Here is a 17132-nt window from a genome sequence, read left to right on the forward strand (position 1 = left end):
TCTTTCTTTCTTTTAGCCACTGGAGCAACCGCTGTGTACCCCATTGACCTGGTGAAGACGCGCATGCAGAACCAGCGCTCCACAGGCTCCTTTGTAGGTGAACTCATGTACAAGAACAGCTTTGACTGCGCCAAGAAGGTGCTTCGCTACGAGGGCTTCTTTGGATTTTACAGAGGTAATGCATTAAAGATCTGTCCTGCTCAGACTTTGTAAATCTGCATGCTGGCCAACATGTGGGCCTCATGCCCAGGAAAAAAAAAAGCCCCAGCAGTGTGTTAATTGATACCAGATACTGTTGCCCTCCTTGTTCAACAGTGAATAAAGCAACACTTGGGTGTTGCGTTTTCATTATCTTGATAAGTGGGAGCTCTCCCTGAGGACACAGTCCAGCTGAAATCATGTAGTAGCCGATCTGCTTCTGACCTGCAGAATGATCACGCTGTTGAAAGACGGTGACATACTACAACACTTGTTCTCTGTAGCTGCTCACCTGAAGGAAGTCAAGACTGCCATCTACTGCTGCCTTCACTGCAGCTCTTTGTTTTTCTCTGCTCTCATCTGCGTCCCGTCTCTCACTCGTTTTCACACGATAAGAAGGTGATTGACTCTGAGACTGAGACAGACGCGCTCGGCTGTTTTCTGGCTGTGTACCAGCATCAGTCGCTCAACAGCTCTTTCAGAAGTTTATCTGGCCCGATGAAAGACGGATGGTTAAGACAGTATGGTGGTTATCGCCGCAGTAGCGCCAAAGCCCCCACCCCCTCACAGATCTCACCAGTGACCACACAGGTCTCTCTGTTCCTAAACACGGCCGATCCCACGCACACCACCAGGGTCATATTTTGTAGATTTTCCACAAGACCGTTGTCTTTTGGTGCATCATTTTATCAGCCACATCTGTAAATATTTATGGGTTTTGTTTTACACGCAGCAGAACCCCGCAGCTCATATTGTTCTGCCAGTGGATGCAAAAATAAAAATGCACATTTATTTTTCACGTCAGAGTTCAACTTTCCGGCAGGTCTTCTAATGGTATCTATGAATAATATTTTGCAGGTCTCCTCCCCCAGCTCATCGGTGTTGCGCCAGAGAAAGCTATCAAACTTACGGTAGGTTATTCCACATAGCAGATTAGTGTGTCCAGAAAGTTGCTGTGAATTGAAACACACACATTGCTGAAATTACACTTTGCGTTCAGTATGTGACTTCAGCCACAGGTTAACGGTGATGCTCTGTCACAATTTGAATTGTGTCTTTTGTCTTATGTGGATATTTTTTTTTTTGTTCTTTTTTAGGTGAATGATTTTGTCAGAGACAAATTCACCAGACAAGACGACACACTTCCTTTGGCTGCAGAGATTCTTGCAGGTGGATGTGTAAGCATCAGTTTAGTCATCGTTAAATTCACACGTGCATTAGAATGCGACGCTTCATTCACATACTGGAATTCAGAATTTTGAATATTTATGCATGCAGCGTTAAAATGCATTGTTTAAAAGTGTCGTAACTCTGCCCCTTTTATTCAGATCGACTGCTAAATTGAATGGATTCTTTTGCAGGATAGACCCAATCTAGTCAAAGTTTAACATAACTTTTTTGCATTAACCTGCTCTTTCATGTAACGGAAAAGCAATGCTTACTTTTCCCGGCTCTGTGCCATTTTACAAATTATGTCCAAACTGGAATTGTTTAACTTAGGCTAAACATTTTATTAATAATAAAAATAATAATAATAATAATAATGCATTGCATTTTTCAAGGGCTTATCTAGGGAAGTGGCATCACCTGCAATTTAATATAATCAGAATGAAACAATGAAGCAGCACTGTTGCCTCACAGCAAGAAGGTCATGGGACTGATTCCCAGAGGTGAGACAAAGTCACTATCAAGTCACTTTCAAGTTATGAATCAGCAAGTCCCAAGTCAAGTCTCAAGTCAGAATGACCACCAATTGTTTGCAAGCTGAATTGAGACTTGACTTGGGACTTGCAGATTGATAACTTGAGAATGACTTGACAGTGACTTTGTCCCACCTCTGTTGATTCCCACCTGTGGCCTTTATGTGGTGTTTGCATGTTCTCCCCATGTTTGTGTGGGTTTGCTCCGGTTTCCTCCCACATTTCAAGACATGTTGGTTAGGTGAATTGGAAACTTTATAATTGCTCAGGTCTCTCTTGCAAAAGAGATCTCGGTCTCAGTGAGATTAACCTGATTAAATGAAGGTTAAATTAAAATTAAATACATTAACAGAAATACTAAAAAAGTGAGTATTGAAGTGATTTGAAGATTGATAGTTGGGTGCAGAGGGAGGAGGCAGTAATGGAGAAATTATTGTACTAGATCCGGGACTTGGACCTAAGGGGTTACAGGGAGGGTTTTGGCAGTGGAAAAGTGAATTGGATGGAGGAAGGTGTGAGGAATTTGGTATGAGGTGTTTTGGTTATGGAAGGTTTTGTGGGTGAAGAGAATAATTTCAACGTGAAGCCATTGTGGTGCAGGAAGCCAGTGGACTTTCAGGAGGATAAACACGTCTTGTGAAAATCTTAGGAAATTATCTTCTTGATTTTGTGTATTTCTACTGGCCAAAGTCATTCCCACACAAAAAACTGTGCTGTCTTGCCTTCCTGCTCAATTCTCAAATGGGCTGAATTGTTGTCAGCAATAACGTTCATCTTGAGTTGGGTGTCAATCAGACTCCCTTTTTTAAGCTACCCTTTTTGCACTTAAACATGTTTTGTGTTAAAGTCTCACAGTTGTATGACTGAGCTGTCGAAACAGCCTACAAAGAAAAACTGCATACTGTACATACAGCAAACTGAAAGACTGAAATGGCTCCACCTTCACTTCTGTGCCACAAGTCACATATCTACAAAGTTCATGTCTGAACTACTGCTTACTCTGCCAGACAGACACAGAAGTAGGGTATTTCTTAGAAACGTACATTTTTATAGCCACAAACAGCAGTAATGCATAGGGGGGTATTGTTTTTGGTCCTTTGTGTCCATCTTTGTGTGAACAAAACAACTAAACTTGGAGTAATGATTGAGGGTCAGCCAAGGACAAAATTAATTGAGAGGATGACCATATTTCACTTTTCAATAAAAGAGGACACTTTGGGCCGCAGACGAAGCCTACCCATTCAACAGTAGTTTATGTTCAACATGCAGTTTATTCACAGCACAGCAAGTATTAAGTAAATAAATAAAAATACTAAATAATTTATTAATCTAATACATATTCTCTGGCTTGACAACCTGCTGCTAAGTAATTTGGAGCAACAGTCTGGTGTCACATAATGTTTTCAGTGTTTCATCATCACATTTAAACTATTTTTAAAAAGTACTAGTAGCTGAGTAGTTGACCATCCTGACATGTTAAGCCTGTCTTGTGTTTTTGATTAAAAACAAAATAAAATAAAAAAAACCTCCTGAAATCAGGTGTAATCGGTAGTGAAAGAAGAGCTTTAGAACTTTGTGATCAATTACTAAAGTTTTAAAAATGTTTAAAACATTTTGTGACATCAGGATACATAATGATCCAAAAAAACTGAATAATCTGATTTAATTGGTACACAGAGGGTACTCTTGTGCAAAAGTAGGTAAAAGTGGGCGATCTGGTTGATTACGCAGAAATCAGGACCTCCTTCTGATCCTCTGCAACATGAAACTCCGCTTCATGGAAAACGGTGGAAAACATGTGACATGCAACAATATTCACATACTGGGAATTGTACGTATAAAAGAAACCAGCCAGAGTGTCACATTAGCACAGTGAGCGTGATGTAATGTGATGTTTGTTTTATACTGCTGTAATATCTAATTTCCTCTGTGGGGTCGGTAAAATCAGTCCTATTTTATCTTTAGTTATTTATGCAGCTTAACGGCAAAGCTGTGAAGTTTTGTGAGCGCAGCAGCGGATTAAAGTGAGTAATTCTCCGGGTGGGATGAAGTGAAACAGGCGAGCCTCGGAGCAGAGCCTGCAGGTTGCTCACAGAGGAGCAGGGTCTGTGGGGTCGCGACCCCTGTCAGGCTGTAATTGGAGGAAGGGGCCCCGGAGGGTTCTGGACGTAGCTGGGTCTAGCTCACTGTGATTGAGTTTGACAACATGGTACATACCTGAGGCCGCTGCCTCACCAGCCGCTACACACACACACACACACACACACACACACACACACACACACACACAGTACAGGACAACGCCAACTGTCTGCGGCTGCAGATGTGAAGACGTCCGGTCTGCGGCCACACGTGTGTGCGCCTGTGAGATTTCTAGAAGAGAACAGTTTATGTGAACTGGTCTCGTTGCTCATGTAGTGTGATTTCAGGAAGGTTAATCTGATGGGAGTGGCTTGTTAAATTATCTCTCCAATCAGAGAACTGAAGAAGATAAAACAGAGCGAGAATGCATCAATCTTCAGAGGAGCGGATATTCCCCATCCACTTTGAAAATGACTAAATGTGCGGGAGCTTTTTTTAGACCTTTGCTCGGATGTTTACAGATAAGACCCCTGCCCTGAATGTCACCAGCAGCCACCCTGGGGCTTGATTAGATTTGGGGAAGGTGATAAATGTGCCTGAGTCAGAGGGTGCCTTGCCTCAGGGCATTGCTTCCCTGGACCCTGAGCCGCCCGGGTGATTCAGGACGCTCCCCTGGGAAGGCAGTGAATTGGGGAAGTGTGCGAGGCCCGGCCATGCTGGGCCGCTCACCCCTCCGCAGGAGGTGCCTCAGGGGGTAGGGAGGGGGCAGAGGGCCGATGCCAGGGTCAGAGCCTTCTGACCATGATCCGGGGCTTCTCCTCACCCAGCTCCTCCTCTAGCCTGACCTCAACCGCTCGTCCCTCAATGCCGGCTTTTTCCTCCTCCTGTCAAGGCCGTTCTGTCAAAATTAGATCCGATCAGGAAAAACAAATATCTTTTGTTTTGCCGTTTACTGAGATGATGGAAACTGTCTCGGGTTAAATGCTTAAACATCATTCATTACCATCTTCACCCAAAGTTCACCCTTCAGATGTGTAAGCTTGCGTAATCCAAAAAAAAAAATAAAAAAAGTGGATCGTCGAGTTCTGTGACTCATAGCTGCAGCAGCATGTCGACCGGGCATCAGGTGTTTCTGTTCTGACTTTCTGCAGGCTGGAGCTTCTCAGGTGATTTTCACCAATCCTCTGGAGATTGTAAAGATCCGTCTGCAGGTGGCAGGAGAGATCACGACCGGGCCTCGGGTCAGTGCATTGACTGTTGTGAAGGACCTAGGCTTCTTTGGCCTCTACAAGGTAGGTCAGCACCTCCCCAGCAAAGAGCAACTTTTAGCGTCCACCTCTGCTGTCAGCAGCTTCAGTTTGAGATCCCCCCCAGTCTGTTGAACCACAAAGGGTCAGAGAGTTTTGCCATCGCTTCCCTTTGTCTTTGCATTAAAGCAGAAAGCTTGGTCTGTGAAGTTAGTTTGGTAACAATTGGAGCATTTGTGACGTGTCCCACCTGCCAGATCAGTTGTGCAGATAGACTGTTTTTTTTGTATTGTCCTCTGCATTTAACCCATCCTAATTACAGTTCGACACCATCCAACCACTACGTTCAACCACAAAATCTGATTTTGATCATACTTGGTTGGTATATTGGGCCTGTGGATGGGAAGAAGTGATTGATTTTGGTTAGGCTCCGTCAATAATCAAGGTCAAGGTCAAATTGGTGGCCCCATGCTAATACACAGGAAAATGGCTAATTTTGTGGAAATTAGTTTTTTTAATTATTATTTAAATTGTTGCTGAACTTGTCTGTGTAACACATTGTTTCACGTGTCTGATACTTTGAAATATGGGAGTTGTCGAGTGTTTTCGATCGTAGCTATCCCAAAACCTCAGAACACCGGGCCCACTTTGAAATCATCTGAGGCCTACCCAAAACTTTGATCACAATTTTGACATGATACTACAATGAACTATTGCCATATATACAATATGTTAAATTAGGGCAGATAAATTTAAGAATAACAGTTTAAATCCCACAGCAGTGTTATTACTTATGTTTTTTTTTAAATCCTCTTAGGCACTTTTAAACTTTATTACAAAATTGAAAGTCAGACTTTTAAAACTGATTTTAATGACCTCCTGACCCACTTGCCGCACCTTTACAGTCTATCAGGGGCCCGCCCCCCACACTTTGGTAGATTATTTCATATTGACAAATATGCATAATACTGAAATACTAAAGAGAAAGTACATTGTGAGCGCTGGTCCCAAGCCTGGATAAATGAGGAGGGTAGAAAGAGGCAAGGTGTTAACCTTAAAGTTTGTCAAATCTCAGCCACGTGGGGTGTGCAGCCAGTACATTCTGAGTGTCAGTCCCAAGCCCGGATAAGTCAGTAGGGTTCTGTCAAGAGGGCATCCGGTGTAAAACAACCTAAAATAACCATGCAGAGTACAAATTAAATTTCCATACTGGACTGGTTGAGTTTACAACTACTGCCACCAATGCCCAATGAGGTGGCGGCGGAAATTGTGCTGCTGCTGGGTGAAGAAGGGGAGAACATGTCCACAGACAGCGGGAGAAGAGGAAAAGTATTGGGGTGGATGTGAGAGTCACGAATTTGAATGTTGGCAGTATGACTGGTAAAGGGACAGAGCTGGCTGATATGATGGAGAGGAGAAAGGTAGACATATTGTTTTGCAAGAGACCAAGTGGAAGGGAAGTAAGAGCAGGAGCACAGGCGGGAGGGTTCAAGTTGTTGTATCATAGTGAGGATAGGAAGAGAAATGGTATTGGGGTCATTTCTAAAGGAAGAATATGTTAAGGATGTGTTGAAGGTTAAGTGAGTGTCTGATAGGGTGATGAGTGCAATATGGTATCAAGGACAGGAATGTGGAAGGGAAGATTGATTTTGCAAAAAGGATGGAAATACCTGTGGTGAATACCTACTTTAAGAAAAGGGAGGAGCACAGTGTGACATAAGAGTGGAAGGAAGGTGCACACAGGCGGACTACATTCTTCGTAGGAGATGCAAGCTAAAAAAATTGAGACTGTAAGGTGGTGGCTGGGGCGAGTATAACTAGACAGCATAGGATGGTGGTTTGTAGGATGATTTTAGAGGCAAAGAAGAACAGAGTGAAAGCTCAACAACTCATTCAAGGTGGAGGTGGGATTACACCAAAGATCAGCTCCTAGTCCTTTCTTGTTCACAATGGTGATGTGATGGATGAGATCAGACAGGAGTCTCCATGGACTATGATGTTTGCAGATGACATTGTGATCTGTAGTGAAAGTAGAGAGCAGGTTGAGTCTACCCTGGAAAGGTGGAGATATGCTCTGGAGAGCAGGGGAATGAAAGTCAATAGGAGCAAAACTGAGTCCATGTGTGTGAATGAAAGGGGGCCCAGTGGAATACTGATTACAAGGAGTATAAGTGGCGAAAGCAGATGAGTTTAAATACTTGGGGTCAACTGTTCAAAGAAATGGAGAGTGTGCTAGAGAGGTGGAGTGATTCGTGATAGAAGAATACCTGCAAGCATGAAGAGGAAAGTTTACAAGACGGTAGTGAGACCAGCTATGATGTACGGCTTAGAAATGGTGGCACTAACAAAAAGACGGGAGGCAGAGCTGAAGATGTTGCGGTTGTCTTTGGGAGTGAAGAGAATGGACAGGATAAGGAATGAACAAATCATATACATACCTATATACCTTGAACCTATCAGAGGGACAGCTCAGGTGGAACATTTTGGAGACAAAGTCAGAGAGGTGAGATTGAGACGGCTTGGACATGTGCAGAGGAGGGACCCAGGGTATATAGGGAGAAGGATGCTGAGGATGGAGCCACCAGGCAGGAGAAGAGGGAGGGCAAAGAGTAGGTTTATGGATGTGCTGAGGGAGGACATGCAGGTGGTTGGTGTGACAGAGGAAGATACAGAGGACAGGGTGAGATGGAAACGATTGATCTGCTCTGGCGACCCCTAACGGGACCAACTGAAACAAGAAAGTGAAAAGAAGCTCACCGTTTACAAAATGTTTTGAAATGGCCCAGATCAAATTATTCATCTGGATCTGGTGGAGAAAAATGTTTATTCATCTACCTGATGTGACAACTTGATGGACTTAAAAAAAAAAGTGTAAACAAAAATTATGAAAGTGCTTAATCACTTCAGACATTTGCAGCTTTGTATTTCAGTGGTTCCCAGGATGAAATAGTTTAAAGTCGTTTTAAGTCTTAAGTTTTTTTTTTTTTATCTCATGTAAATTGTTTCTGAATAATTAATCAAGTTTAAACCAGTCAAGAAATTGTTGAAACTCTTTAAATTTAGTTGGTTTTAGTCAAAACAAGTACAGTAATTATGTCTGGATATTCATTGGAATATAATATATAACATATACCTTACTGAATTTTCATGGTATGAAAAGTATTAAAGACGTTCTGATGTATAAACTGCTTGATTAATTGTAGAAATAAATGTATTGATCATTGAGACTTGTCAGTTGGAGCTCTGGTTACACACGTGTCTGTCTGAAGATGTTGGGCCTGGACCCAGCAGTTTTCTTGTTTTCCAACTCAGCACGTGCACAGAATAAATCTTGTTGTTTACCAACATGTTTCCATGGGTTTGTGGATCAGAATATGAAATTGAATTATTTCATTTTTTGGTTACTGTGCCCAAAACATGCGAGCAGCACTGTGGCTACAGACGGCAGCACACCAGTGAGGGATTTTTTGCTTCGCTCCGTTTCAGATCCTTGTGGGTTGAGTTACGGTTAGAGTCGTGTTCTTAGCCCATATTTTAACGAGGAGCAGGCAGTGTGTGGGCTTGTTTAAAAAAAAAAAAAAAAAAAAAAAAAAAAAGCCGACTTCCTCTTGGTAGGAGGAGCCAGCACACTGGGGTCTGTGGCATGAACTGTGGACGTGATGGATCACTCTCTGGAGGCGGCTCAGCCTGCTGGCGGCACTTTGGCTCTTAAAGCCGCTAAACGCCCCCTAGAGGTGGAGTGAGGCGGCTCTGAGCGCACACCACATCAGCCCCTCGTGTAATTACAGTCCTGTCATAGCACACGGTGCACTCATGGCTGCTTTGTTTTTGTGTGTAGGGAGCTAAAGCTTGCTTCCTGAGGGACATCCCCTTCTCTGCCATCTACTTCCCCGTCTATGCCCACACCAAGCAGAAGCTGGCTGCTGAGGACGGCAGGTTGGGGCCGCTGCAGCTGCTCGTTGCTGGTGCTATTGCAGGTAACCAGCGACTTTGTAAAATGTTCACACAGCAGCGCGGCAGGCTGAAGTCTTTTTTGTTTTTCGGTGTTCCATCTGTACATAAGCACTTTGTCATCTGAACCCATGGAGCTGTGTCCATTTTAAAGCCGGTGCGAAACTGCAGCAGCAGAATGTGTCCGTGCCAAGTGAAAGCGCCTCATTATTTGTGTTGTGAAACATCTCCTAAGGTGTCCCAGCTGCTTCACTCGTGACTCCTGCTGATGTCATCAAGACCAGACTCCAGGTGGCGGCCCGAGCAGGCCAAACGACCTACAGTGGCGTCATTGACTGCTTCAGGAAGATTCTAAAGGAGGAAGGGTTCAGGGCATTTTGGAAGGGCGCAGGAGGTAGATGCATGCCCTCGAAGTCCGATAAGCGGTTTCATGTTGGCGGCGTGACGCTCGCTGTGATTCTTTAGAATCCGATGGACAAATATCCAAATCATTGTATTTTTCACACTGTCTTCCATTAGCCCGTGTCTTCAGATCATCGCCACAGTTTGGTGTAACACTGGTGACCTACGAACTCTTACAGAGATGGTTCTACGTGGACTTCGGCGGGCAGTAAGTGCAGACAGTATAACCCACAGTTCACACGTGTGTGCGATGTGATCTTCACTTCGCTCCTCTGTCCTCAGTCGTCCTGCTGGATCTGAGCCCATCCACAAGCCTGTAATCCAGGACCTTCCTTCTGTGACCGCAGACCACGTGGGTGGATACCGCCTGGCTGCTGCTACCTTTGCTGGTATAGAGAGGAAGTTTGGTCTGCACCTGCCCAAGTTCAAATCTGTAGGAGAACCAGTGCAGCCCACGAAAGAACCGCAGCCTCGTAAACGCTCGCCTTCCTCAGGACTGTGAGGGCTGCATGACTGTGTTTTTGTTTTTTGTGGCTCCAAAATTCATTATAAAAAGTTTAAATGAATCGGTCTTACTCCAAATGCTGCATGAGCCTTGTTGCTTTTTTTTTTTTTTGGCCTTTTCTTTTGCACAGTGATATTGTACATACTGTACTTCTCCACAGAGGCACATTATGGCATTTCAAAAGGACTGTTACTGCTTTTCTCTAATGTGTAAATGCTTTTTTGTGTGTGCATGGCCGAAGTGTCTGTCTGAAACGAGTGGATGTACAGCTGTTTTCATAGCATTTATTTAAAAAAAAAAAAAAAAATCAACCTGAAAATTATTTCAATGTATTTATTGTATTTTAATGAAATAAATCATTTGAGACTATTGTTTCAGCTGTGTGAAAAGTTACATTCACATATCTGACAAACTTTGAAGATTCTCTGATACAGCACATGATTTCTGCAGATATTTAACCCTGATAGAATAAAGAACATTACAGAAGTACAAAAGCTTTTCAATCCAAGCTTCAGTAAGGAGATGATGCATAAAGGTTGTGTCTGTGTTACCGTGAGTGCTGTTTGTGGTAAACAAATGTGGACAGGAGATTAAAAAAAAAGTGCTTCATAATCCAGTTTAAAAAGAAGATTTAAGGCTTATATGGCTGAAGAAAGAATAACTGATTTAGATGTTTGGCTTCGGATGTTGGTGTCTGGCGGTAGTCCTTTAAGGAAGACTGGTGGCGGCTCACATACTCAAAGGCAAAAGTCTAACTGAGGCTGGTGTAAGCAAAATCAGTTAAAGAAAAGATGTCCACACTTATTTATAACCTCTGCAGAAACCTGTTTTTCTTGCAACCATGTTGTCATCACATCTGTTCCTTCCATCAGGAGGGGCTGACTAACGAGCGCTCCACTGGTCCCCAAAACAAGTCGGCGTCACCTCAATCAGGCCGCCAATCGCTGAGCAGCCAGTTCCTCGGCATCATCTCTGTTCTCATTGATCTCTGCCAGAGTGCGGACAAAACGGGTCCATTCATCGTTCCGCGGAACTGCGATTTGCTAGAGAGAGAAGGACAAGCGAGGCATGAGATACGTGCAGCGACTTAATTACAACATGAAATTATGAGTAAGAGTTTGCAGCCTGGACACGAAGTTATACTAAAAGAAAAGCAAAATCTTATCAAGTTGGTCTAAGTCTCAGAATATCGAATCTACACTTAACATAACACAATCACTCATACAAGTAAAATTTCAAGAAAATGTTATTTTTATTTATTTTTTAGTTAATACAAGTAAAATAAAGCTCATGTTCCCAGCTAATTGCAAGACCTTATATCAAGGAAAGTTCAAAAGTGAATTTTCATAGGTAGTTTTTTGTACAAGCTAAAAACACAATTTTGTGTAAATAAAGTTTAAGCTCTTGAAATTAGCTAAGAAAAACATTGAGCTTTATTTTACTAGTATTAAGGAGTGCTGTATATTTTACAAATAACACCAGCTTAAATATCTTAAATTTTAAAAAGCTTGTTGGGTAGGTTTTTAAGGTGTATTATATAAAAAAAATGTTACTGAAATTTTACTTAACTGTTTTCTATTAAGCACATTTTTGCAACGAATCTGTTCACTCATTATTTTATTGTTTGGAACTAGAGCTGCAGCAATTATCACAGCAAATATTGAACATTAAATTAATCTACAACTACTTTGATAATCATTTTGTTTAATTTAAAAAACTATACAAATTCCTTGACTTCAGTTTCTTAAATGTAAATATATTCTGGTTTATTTTATTTCTTGACTCCTATGTGGCAGCAGACTCAAGCTCTTTGGGCTGTGAAGACATTTGAAATCTTCATGTTGGCCCCTGGGTAACAGTGAGAGACTTTCTGACAATTTGTGGACCTAACTAATCGACTGGGAAAATAATCCATGCATCAATAACTTCTGCCTAATTATGTGACTGGTGGTATGTTTCACCAAAGTAGAAATGACATGGGCATGAATGGGAGATGACAGAATTATTCAAAATGTTCCTGGTGGTACATCTGCTTCAAAACCGCCAACTCTTCGCTGACTGAAGGTTCAGCTCCACCATGTTACTTTAAACACTGTTTGTGCGTTTTACTTATGTATTTTTTAAATGTCCTGATGAGTATACGTCACCTGCTCATCAGATGAAATTAACATTAAATGTAATAAACATTAAAAGACGCGGGGGGAGGGGGGACTTAGTCATGCCTGCTCACCTCCCCAACTTCATACACAAGAACTCGTCCATCAGAATCTCCCACGACGATTTCTTTGCCAGAATGAGCCCATCTGAGCCTGTTGAGGGCTGGATTACTCTCCACAGTGATGCTGGCCGTGGGCACCTGGATCAATAACGGCATGTTGGTGAAGAACGCTGCACACAATGCTGATGGGCTGTGCAGTGCTAGAAAAAAGCTCATTGCGAGCATGCGTATGGTGTCAGCGGGACTGCCCTACCTCTGTGTCGTTGTTGAGGTTCCACAGGTCCAGATGACCCTGTCCGTCCACACAGGCAAACAGCGCAGGATGAGTCGGAGACCACATGACATCATACACGTAGTCAGAGTTATCTTCAAAGGAGTACAGCGGCTTGTTATTCTGCAAAAAGCACATATTAAAAACACAAGTTCATTAAGTGAACAGATTTACATGAAATAAGAAAAGCTGGTTCTGCTGTTGGTCTACAACATACTAAACCGCTTCTTGTTTCAACTAAACATGACAAAAATATTCAAAGTCTGGTAGCATGGAGAGGATCCCTGCAGAGGTAAACGTGCCAACAGTTCACCAGTACACCCTTAAGAGTCAATGGTCAAATTCATTGCCAATATTGGTCAACTACCTTAAACACAAACAAAATATTCTAAAATTTGTCATTTTTAACTTTGTGTTTTGATTGAAGGTGTTTCTAATAATCGCGTGCTGGAAATTTCACTTTGCGTGTCACAAACGTGGGCAGTGGAACACTTTTTAAACCAAATACAACGTGTGCCGGGGGATTTGCTCGTACCTTGGTGCTCCATAGTTTGACGGTCCAGTCGAACGATGAGGTGACAAAGAGGTGGGAGAAGTCAATGGGCCCTGCAGCAGTGTGGCAGTGGATCCCTGTGATGGGCCCTTGGTGGCCCTCAAACATCTCACTGATGCCCGCTTTGCTGTTTGGCACAAAGAGCAACGCAGAAATTTAAAGACGCATAGTACAAACAGAAACGACCGTGTCTGTAATGTTCGAATGAGGAAGACAAACGTCTTAAAGGATACAACAGACGTGCGCACGACCCCAGTGTAACATCAGTTAAATGCATCATCAATGATTGTATTTTGTCTAAACTTACAGTATTTCCTCATTAACAATCCAAAACAAATACTAGTGAGAGAAGCTTTGAACTGTAAAGGAATTAGAAGTTTCTGCAGTTTTGACTGGACAAACTGGGAACAGTGCACGTTTGCTTCACCAGTTGCAGCTCTATGGTTACAGGGGGAGGTGATGGTCTAGTGGCTGAGCGTTGGGCTTCAGACCAGAGGCTCTTCTGTTCAAATCCCAGCCAGACCAGAAAATCACTAAGGGCCCTTGGGCAAGGTCCTTAATCTCAGAGTTGCTCCCGATGTGTAGTGAGCACCTTGCATGGCAGCACCCTCACATCGGTGTGTGAATGTGAGGCATAATTGTAAAGCACTTTGAGCGTCTGATGCAGATGGAAAAGTGCTATATAAATGCAGTCCATTTATGGTTGAGTGACACAAAGCAAAAACAGATTAAATTTGGGCTCAAGTTTCATGTCTTCATTCTAACTTGGAAATGTTCTCGTCTCCAACAGAGGTCACCAAGCCGGCTGCTGGAGATCACCTCCCCTACGTGTTCTCCAACCACAGGTTGGTCAAGGGGTCAAGTCTGGTGGTTCCCACCTCCTGATTGGTTGAGCACACCTAATTTGGTTAAACAGCAGTATGTGGAGCATGGAGAAATGGAAAGCATGGTAGTATGGTAGGTGATCTCCAGGAGCCGGGTTGGTGAGCCCCGGTCAGGAAGAAGTTTTAGATGTGTTATATTAAAAGGTGTGCCGACTCGTACTAACTGCAGTGACGTTTCTACTTTGGCGGCTGTATTTTCAACATCAACCTTCTAAAACGCTCACTTCTAAAAGTTTATTGAGGCAATAGAGTTTTGGATTATATGACTGTGGTAATGTACGGGGCGGAGTCACTTCCGTTGTATGCTGTGTATTGGCAGATGACATGCAGAGCAGGAGAAGCTCCTGCAGCCATTCAGCCGCATCACGGAGATGTTACCCGACTGCTAATTAACACAGAGAGGTAAATACCCAGCGCGAGTGATGCTTATGCATTATTAAGTGCGATGAGAGTGTCATACCACTGTAAATGAGGTGGAAAATTATTCCCCCAATTACAGAGGTGATGCTGCTAAGAAAAACTGAGCTACTATCCCCTCTGTGTGGTCTGTCGGCAGACTGCAGGACATTAGCACCGAGCGTCTGGCAGCTCGTGATTACAGCCACACAGAGGAACGTCCACTGTAAGGCTCTTAAACGAGAACATTTGTGGGACATCGTCTCCGGGGAACAACCAGCTGTAAATAAACTCTCACCCAGAGAAACATAGTGGAGGGAAAAAATGATTTGTTTCCCCTGCATGTGTGCCCTGTTTATGTTGAACGACCTTTACAAACACAACTGACAAGCGGAAAAGAAAAACAGGATAACTGGGCAGGAGTGAAACCTCAAACAGCAGGAGATCAAGTGGTGCATTGGTGCTGCGAGTGGGTTCTATTTATTTGACACACAGGCTCTGGGTGGGTGTAACCGGCCGCCTCGATTTCCTGCCGGTGCCTGGGAGGAACGCTGGGGATCGTGGCTACTTTTCAACGCACCTTCCATGACGGCACGACATGTAGACTGAGCCGTCCTCACTGCCCACCACGAAGTTGTTGACGTCTCCGAGAGGGAAGGACATGGAGGTGACGGCCACGGCTTTGGACTGCTTGAACACCAGCTCCAAGCTGTCCTGTGGAGGGAGAGCGAGCGTGGAACAATGTGGACCAAAGAGAAAAAAGCTAACACACGCCGTGCCAAACACAACCTATAAAAATCACCTGTCAGTTTATTTATGCGTAATTGAAATTCAACAAGCACGGGATGAAATGCTGACGTTTGACAGTGAGGCTCTGGCGGCACACATGAAATGACAGTTAGCAAAGTTCATTTCCTTGAAATTGAAAAATGACTTGCACGGGCACACGTGTGCAGCCAGGGAGAAATACCAAAGTGGAACATGAAAATGGAGGAGTCCAGCCAAAATGTCTGACATTTAGCATGAATGAGACGGACAGCGAGCGCACAGAGTGCTGGAAAAAAATGTTTGATGTAAAACCTAAGCTGGACTCTTGTGCTAATGAGGTTACATGTTCACTCATCTGTTTGCTCCTCAGATTGTTCACAGTTACTGCTCAAAAATGAACTCACCCATTTTCACAAAAGTGTGTGAAACTTTTCAGCCCAGTCCATTAAATGTTGGACTAAATCCAGACGGGGGGGAGGGAGAGAGGAAACTTTTAGTACCCACTCTCCCAATAATGCACAGCCTGTTATTTTTGGCATGGAGCAATGGTGAGACGAGGTGTTTTGGGCCTTGACAGACAAATCCATTCTAACAAGTCCATTTCTAGTTTAAATGCCATCATGTGGTACGTCTCCAAATTAAATAGAAAATACAAAGATGCCAAAATTGATAAAATCTAGCGAACTTTGAGACACCGGATTGATCACAAAATCAACATTGTGTCGCTTACGTCAGTGATTCCCAAAGTGTGGCAGCAGCCCCCTGTTGGGCCGTGAATAAACTGCAGGTAATCCATGAGAGATCATTAAAAATAAATCAAAGCATCTTTGATTTTCAAGTTTTTAATAAAGTTTAAATATTTCACTGGTGGGGATGGGATGTAAATTCTGTTATTCCTCATTCATCTGATCCGGTTTAACGTCTTACCTGTGGCTGAGACAGCATGTCGAGGCTCCAGGAGCAAATCTTTCCATCAGTGGAGATGCTAATGAGGTTGTGAGCATTCTGGGTGCCAACCACATTTACACAATATACCGGATGCTGCAAGGAGACAGAATGACAAATCCTGCAATGATACATTACTGTAATATTGAGCATGAGTCAGAGTATCAGTTATTTGACTGTACCGTATGTGCTGCTGCTGACAGAGGAGTCCTTTGTACTGGTGTCCTCTTGTTGCTCCTGTTGTCCCACAGGACAATCTGACCAGAGTACGTACCACCAACCACAACATTAGGGTGGAACTTTGCAAACGCAGCTGACATAACGGCAGACTGTCAGAAAGAGGGTTTGATTTGATGAAGTTACTGCAAAGCTTCCACTGTGATGGAAAAAGTACACATTTATAAGGAAACATTCTCCTGTAATGTGTTAGCAATGTTACAGCCAATCAAACAAGCCGGCTGAGTGCATATAACACCAGCACAACCCTCAACAAGTTAGTGGCTTCTGTAGCTGTGATTGGAGAAACTGTGCATTGTTTAACTTTTGTTTGTTGTATCACTCATTATACAGCAATACGGTAGAGTGTATTAAAAACATGACGTGAAATTTCAGCTACAGATTATCAGAAGCCACACGGGAGACACAAGTCTAGATTTGATCTGTCTTCTTCTCTGAAAATCCTTATCTGTTCCACTCCACCATGAAGCTGTGACTGGTGGTGCCAAGAGTCAAACGTTGCTTCATTTCTCTCCAAACACAGAAGACTATACCTCCATCAGAGTTGTGTGGTTGGCTTCCCTCACTAGGCACTTACTTGTACATTCAGTTTTTGACAGACAGGCTTTTACCTTACAGTACCATACTGCGTGTGCATTTGTTAATGATTGATATAAATGAAGTCCAAGACAATCAGTAATTTGGAAATGATTATGTATCATCATCTGACTTGTCTCAAGAAAAGTGTCTGGAAAAGTGATGATCTGTATTACAAACAATCCTTATAGTTTGTCCA

General features: G+C 43.1%; 2 protein-coding genes across 11 annotated transcripts in view; one reads left to right on the top strand and one right to left on the bottom strand.

Annotated features, from left to right (window-relative positions):
• Nucleotides 1-10284, top strand: part of LOC117525131 (calcium-binding mitochondrial carrier protein Aralar1-like) — a 48561-nt gene extending 38277 nt beyond the window's left edge. For all 3 annotated transcript variants that reach the window (XM_034186967.1, XM_034186968.1, XM_034186969.1), the window contains 8 exons: nucleotides 17-175; nucleotides 1057-1109; nucleotides 1296-1376; nucleotides 5132-5272; nucleotides 9066-9204; nucleotides 9414-9572; nucleotides 9698-9788; nucleotides 9863-10284. In XM_034186967.1, coding sequence (XP_034042858.1) covers nucleotides 17-175; nucleotides 1057-1109; nucleotides 1296-1376; nucleotides 5132-5272; nucleotides 9066-9204; nucleotides 9414-9572; nucleotides 9698-9788; nucleotides 9863-10082 — 1043 coding nt within the window. In that variant the 3' untranslated portion in view covers nucleotides 10083-10284. The remainder of the gene's footprint in view (nucleotides 1-16; nucleotides 176-1056; nucleotides 1110-1295; nucleotides 1377-5131; nucleotides 5273-9065; nucleotides 9205-9413; nucleotides 9573-9697; nucleotides 9789-9862) is intronic.
• Nucleotides 10285-10403: 119 nt separating this feature from the next.
• Nucleotides 10404-17132, bottom strand: part of LOC117525132 (cytoplasmic dynein 1 intermediate chain 2-like) — a 29697-nt gene continuing 22968 nt past the window's right edge. For 7 of the 8 annotated variants that reach the window (XM_034186978.1, XM_034186977.1, XM_034186974.1 and 4 more), the window contains 7 exons: nucleotides 16303-16449; nucleotides 16103-16216; nucleotides 14988-15121; nucleotides 13110-13254; nucleotides 12557-12697; nucleotides 12316-12441; nucleotides 10404-11128 (listed from right to left, as the gene is read on the bottom strand). In XM_034186978.1, coding sequence (XP_034042869.1) covers nucleotides 11015-11128; nucleotides 12316-12441; nucleotides 12557-12697; nucleotides 13110-13254; nucleotides 14988-15121; nucleotides 16103-16216; nucleotides 16303-16449 — 921 coding nt within the window. In that variant the 3' untranslated portion in view covers nucleotides 10404-11014. The remainder of the gene's footprint in view (nucleotides 11129-12315; nucleotides 12442-12556; nucleotides 12698-13109; nucleotides 13255-14987; nucleotides 15122-16102; nucleotides 16217-16302; nucleotides 16450-17132) is intronic. The other variant, XM_034186976.1, reaches the window with a different exon arrangement.

The sequence above is a fragment of the Thalassophryne amazonica genome, chromosome 14, assembly GCF_902500255.1.
Source record: "Thalassophryne amazonica chromosome 14, fThaAma1.1, whole genome shotgun sequence".
Taxonomy (NCBI): Eukaryota; Metazoa; Chordata; class Actinopteri; order Batrachoidiformes; family Batrachoididae; genus Thalassophryne; species Thalassophryne amazonica.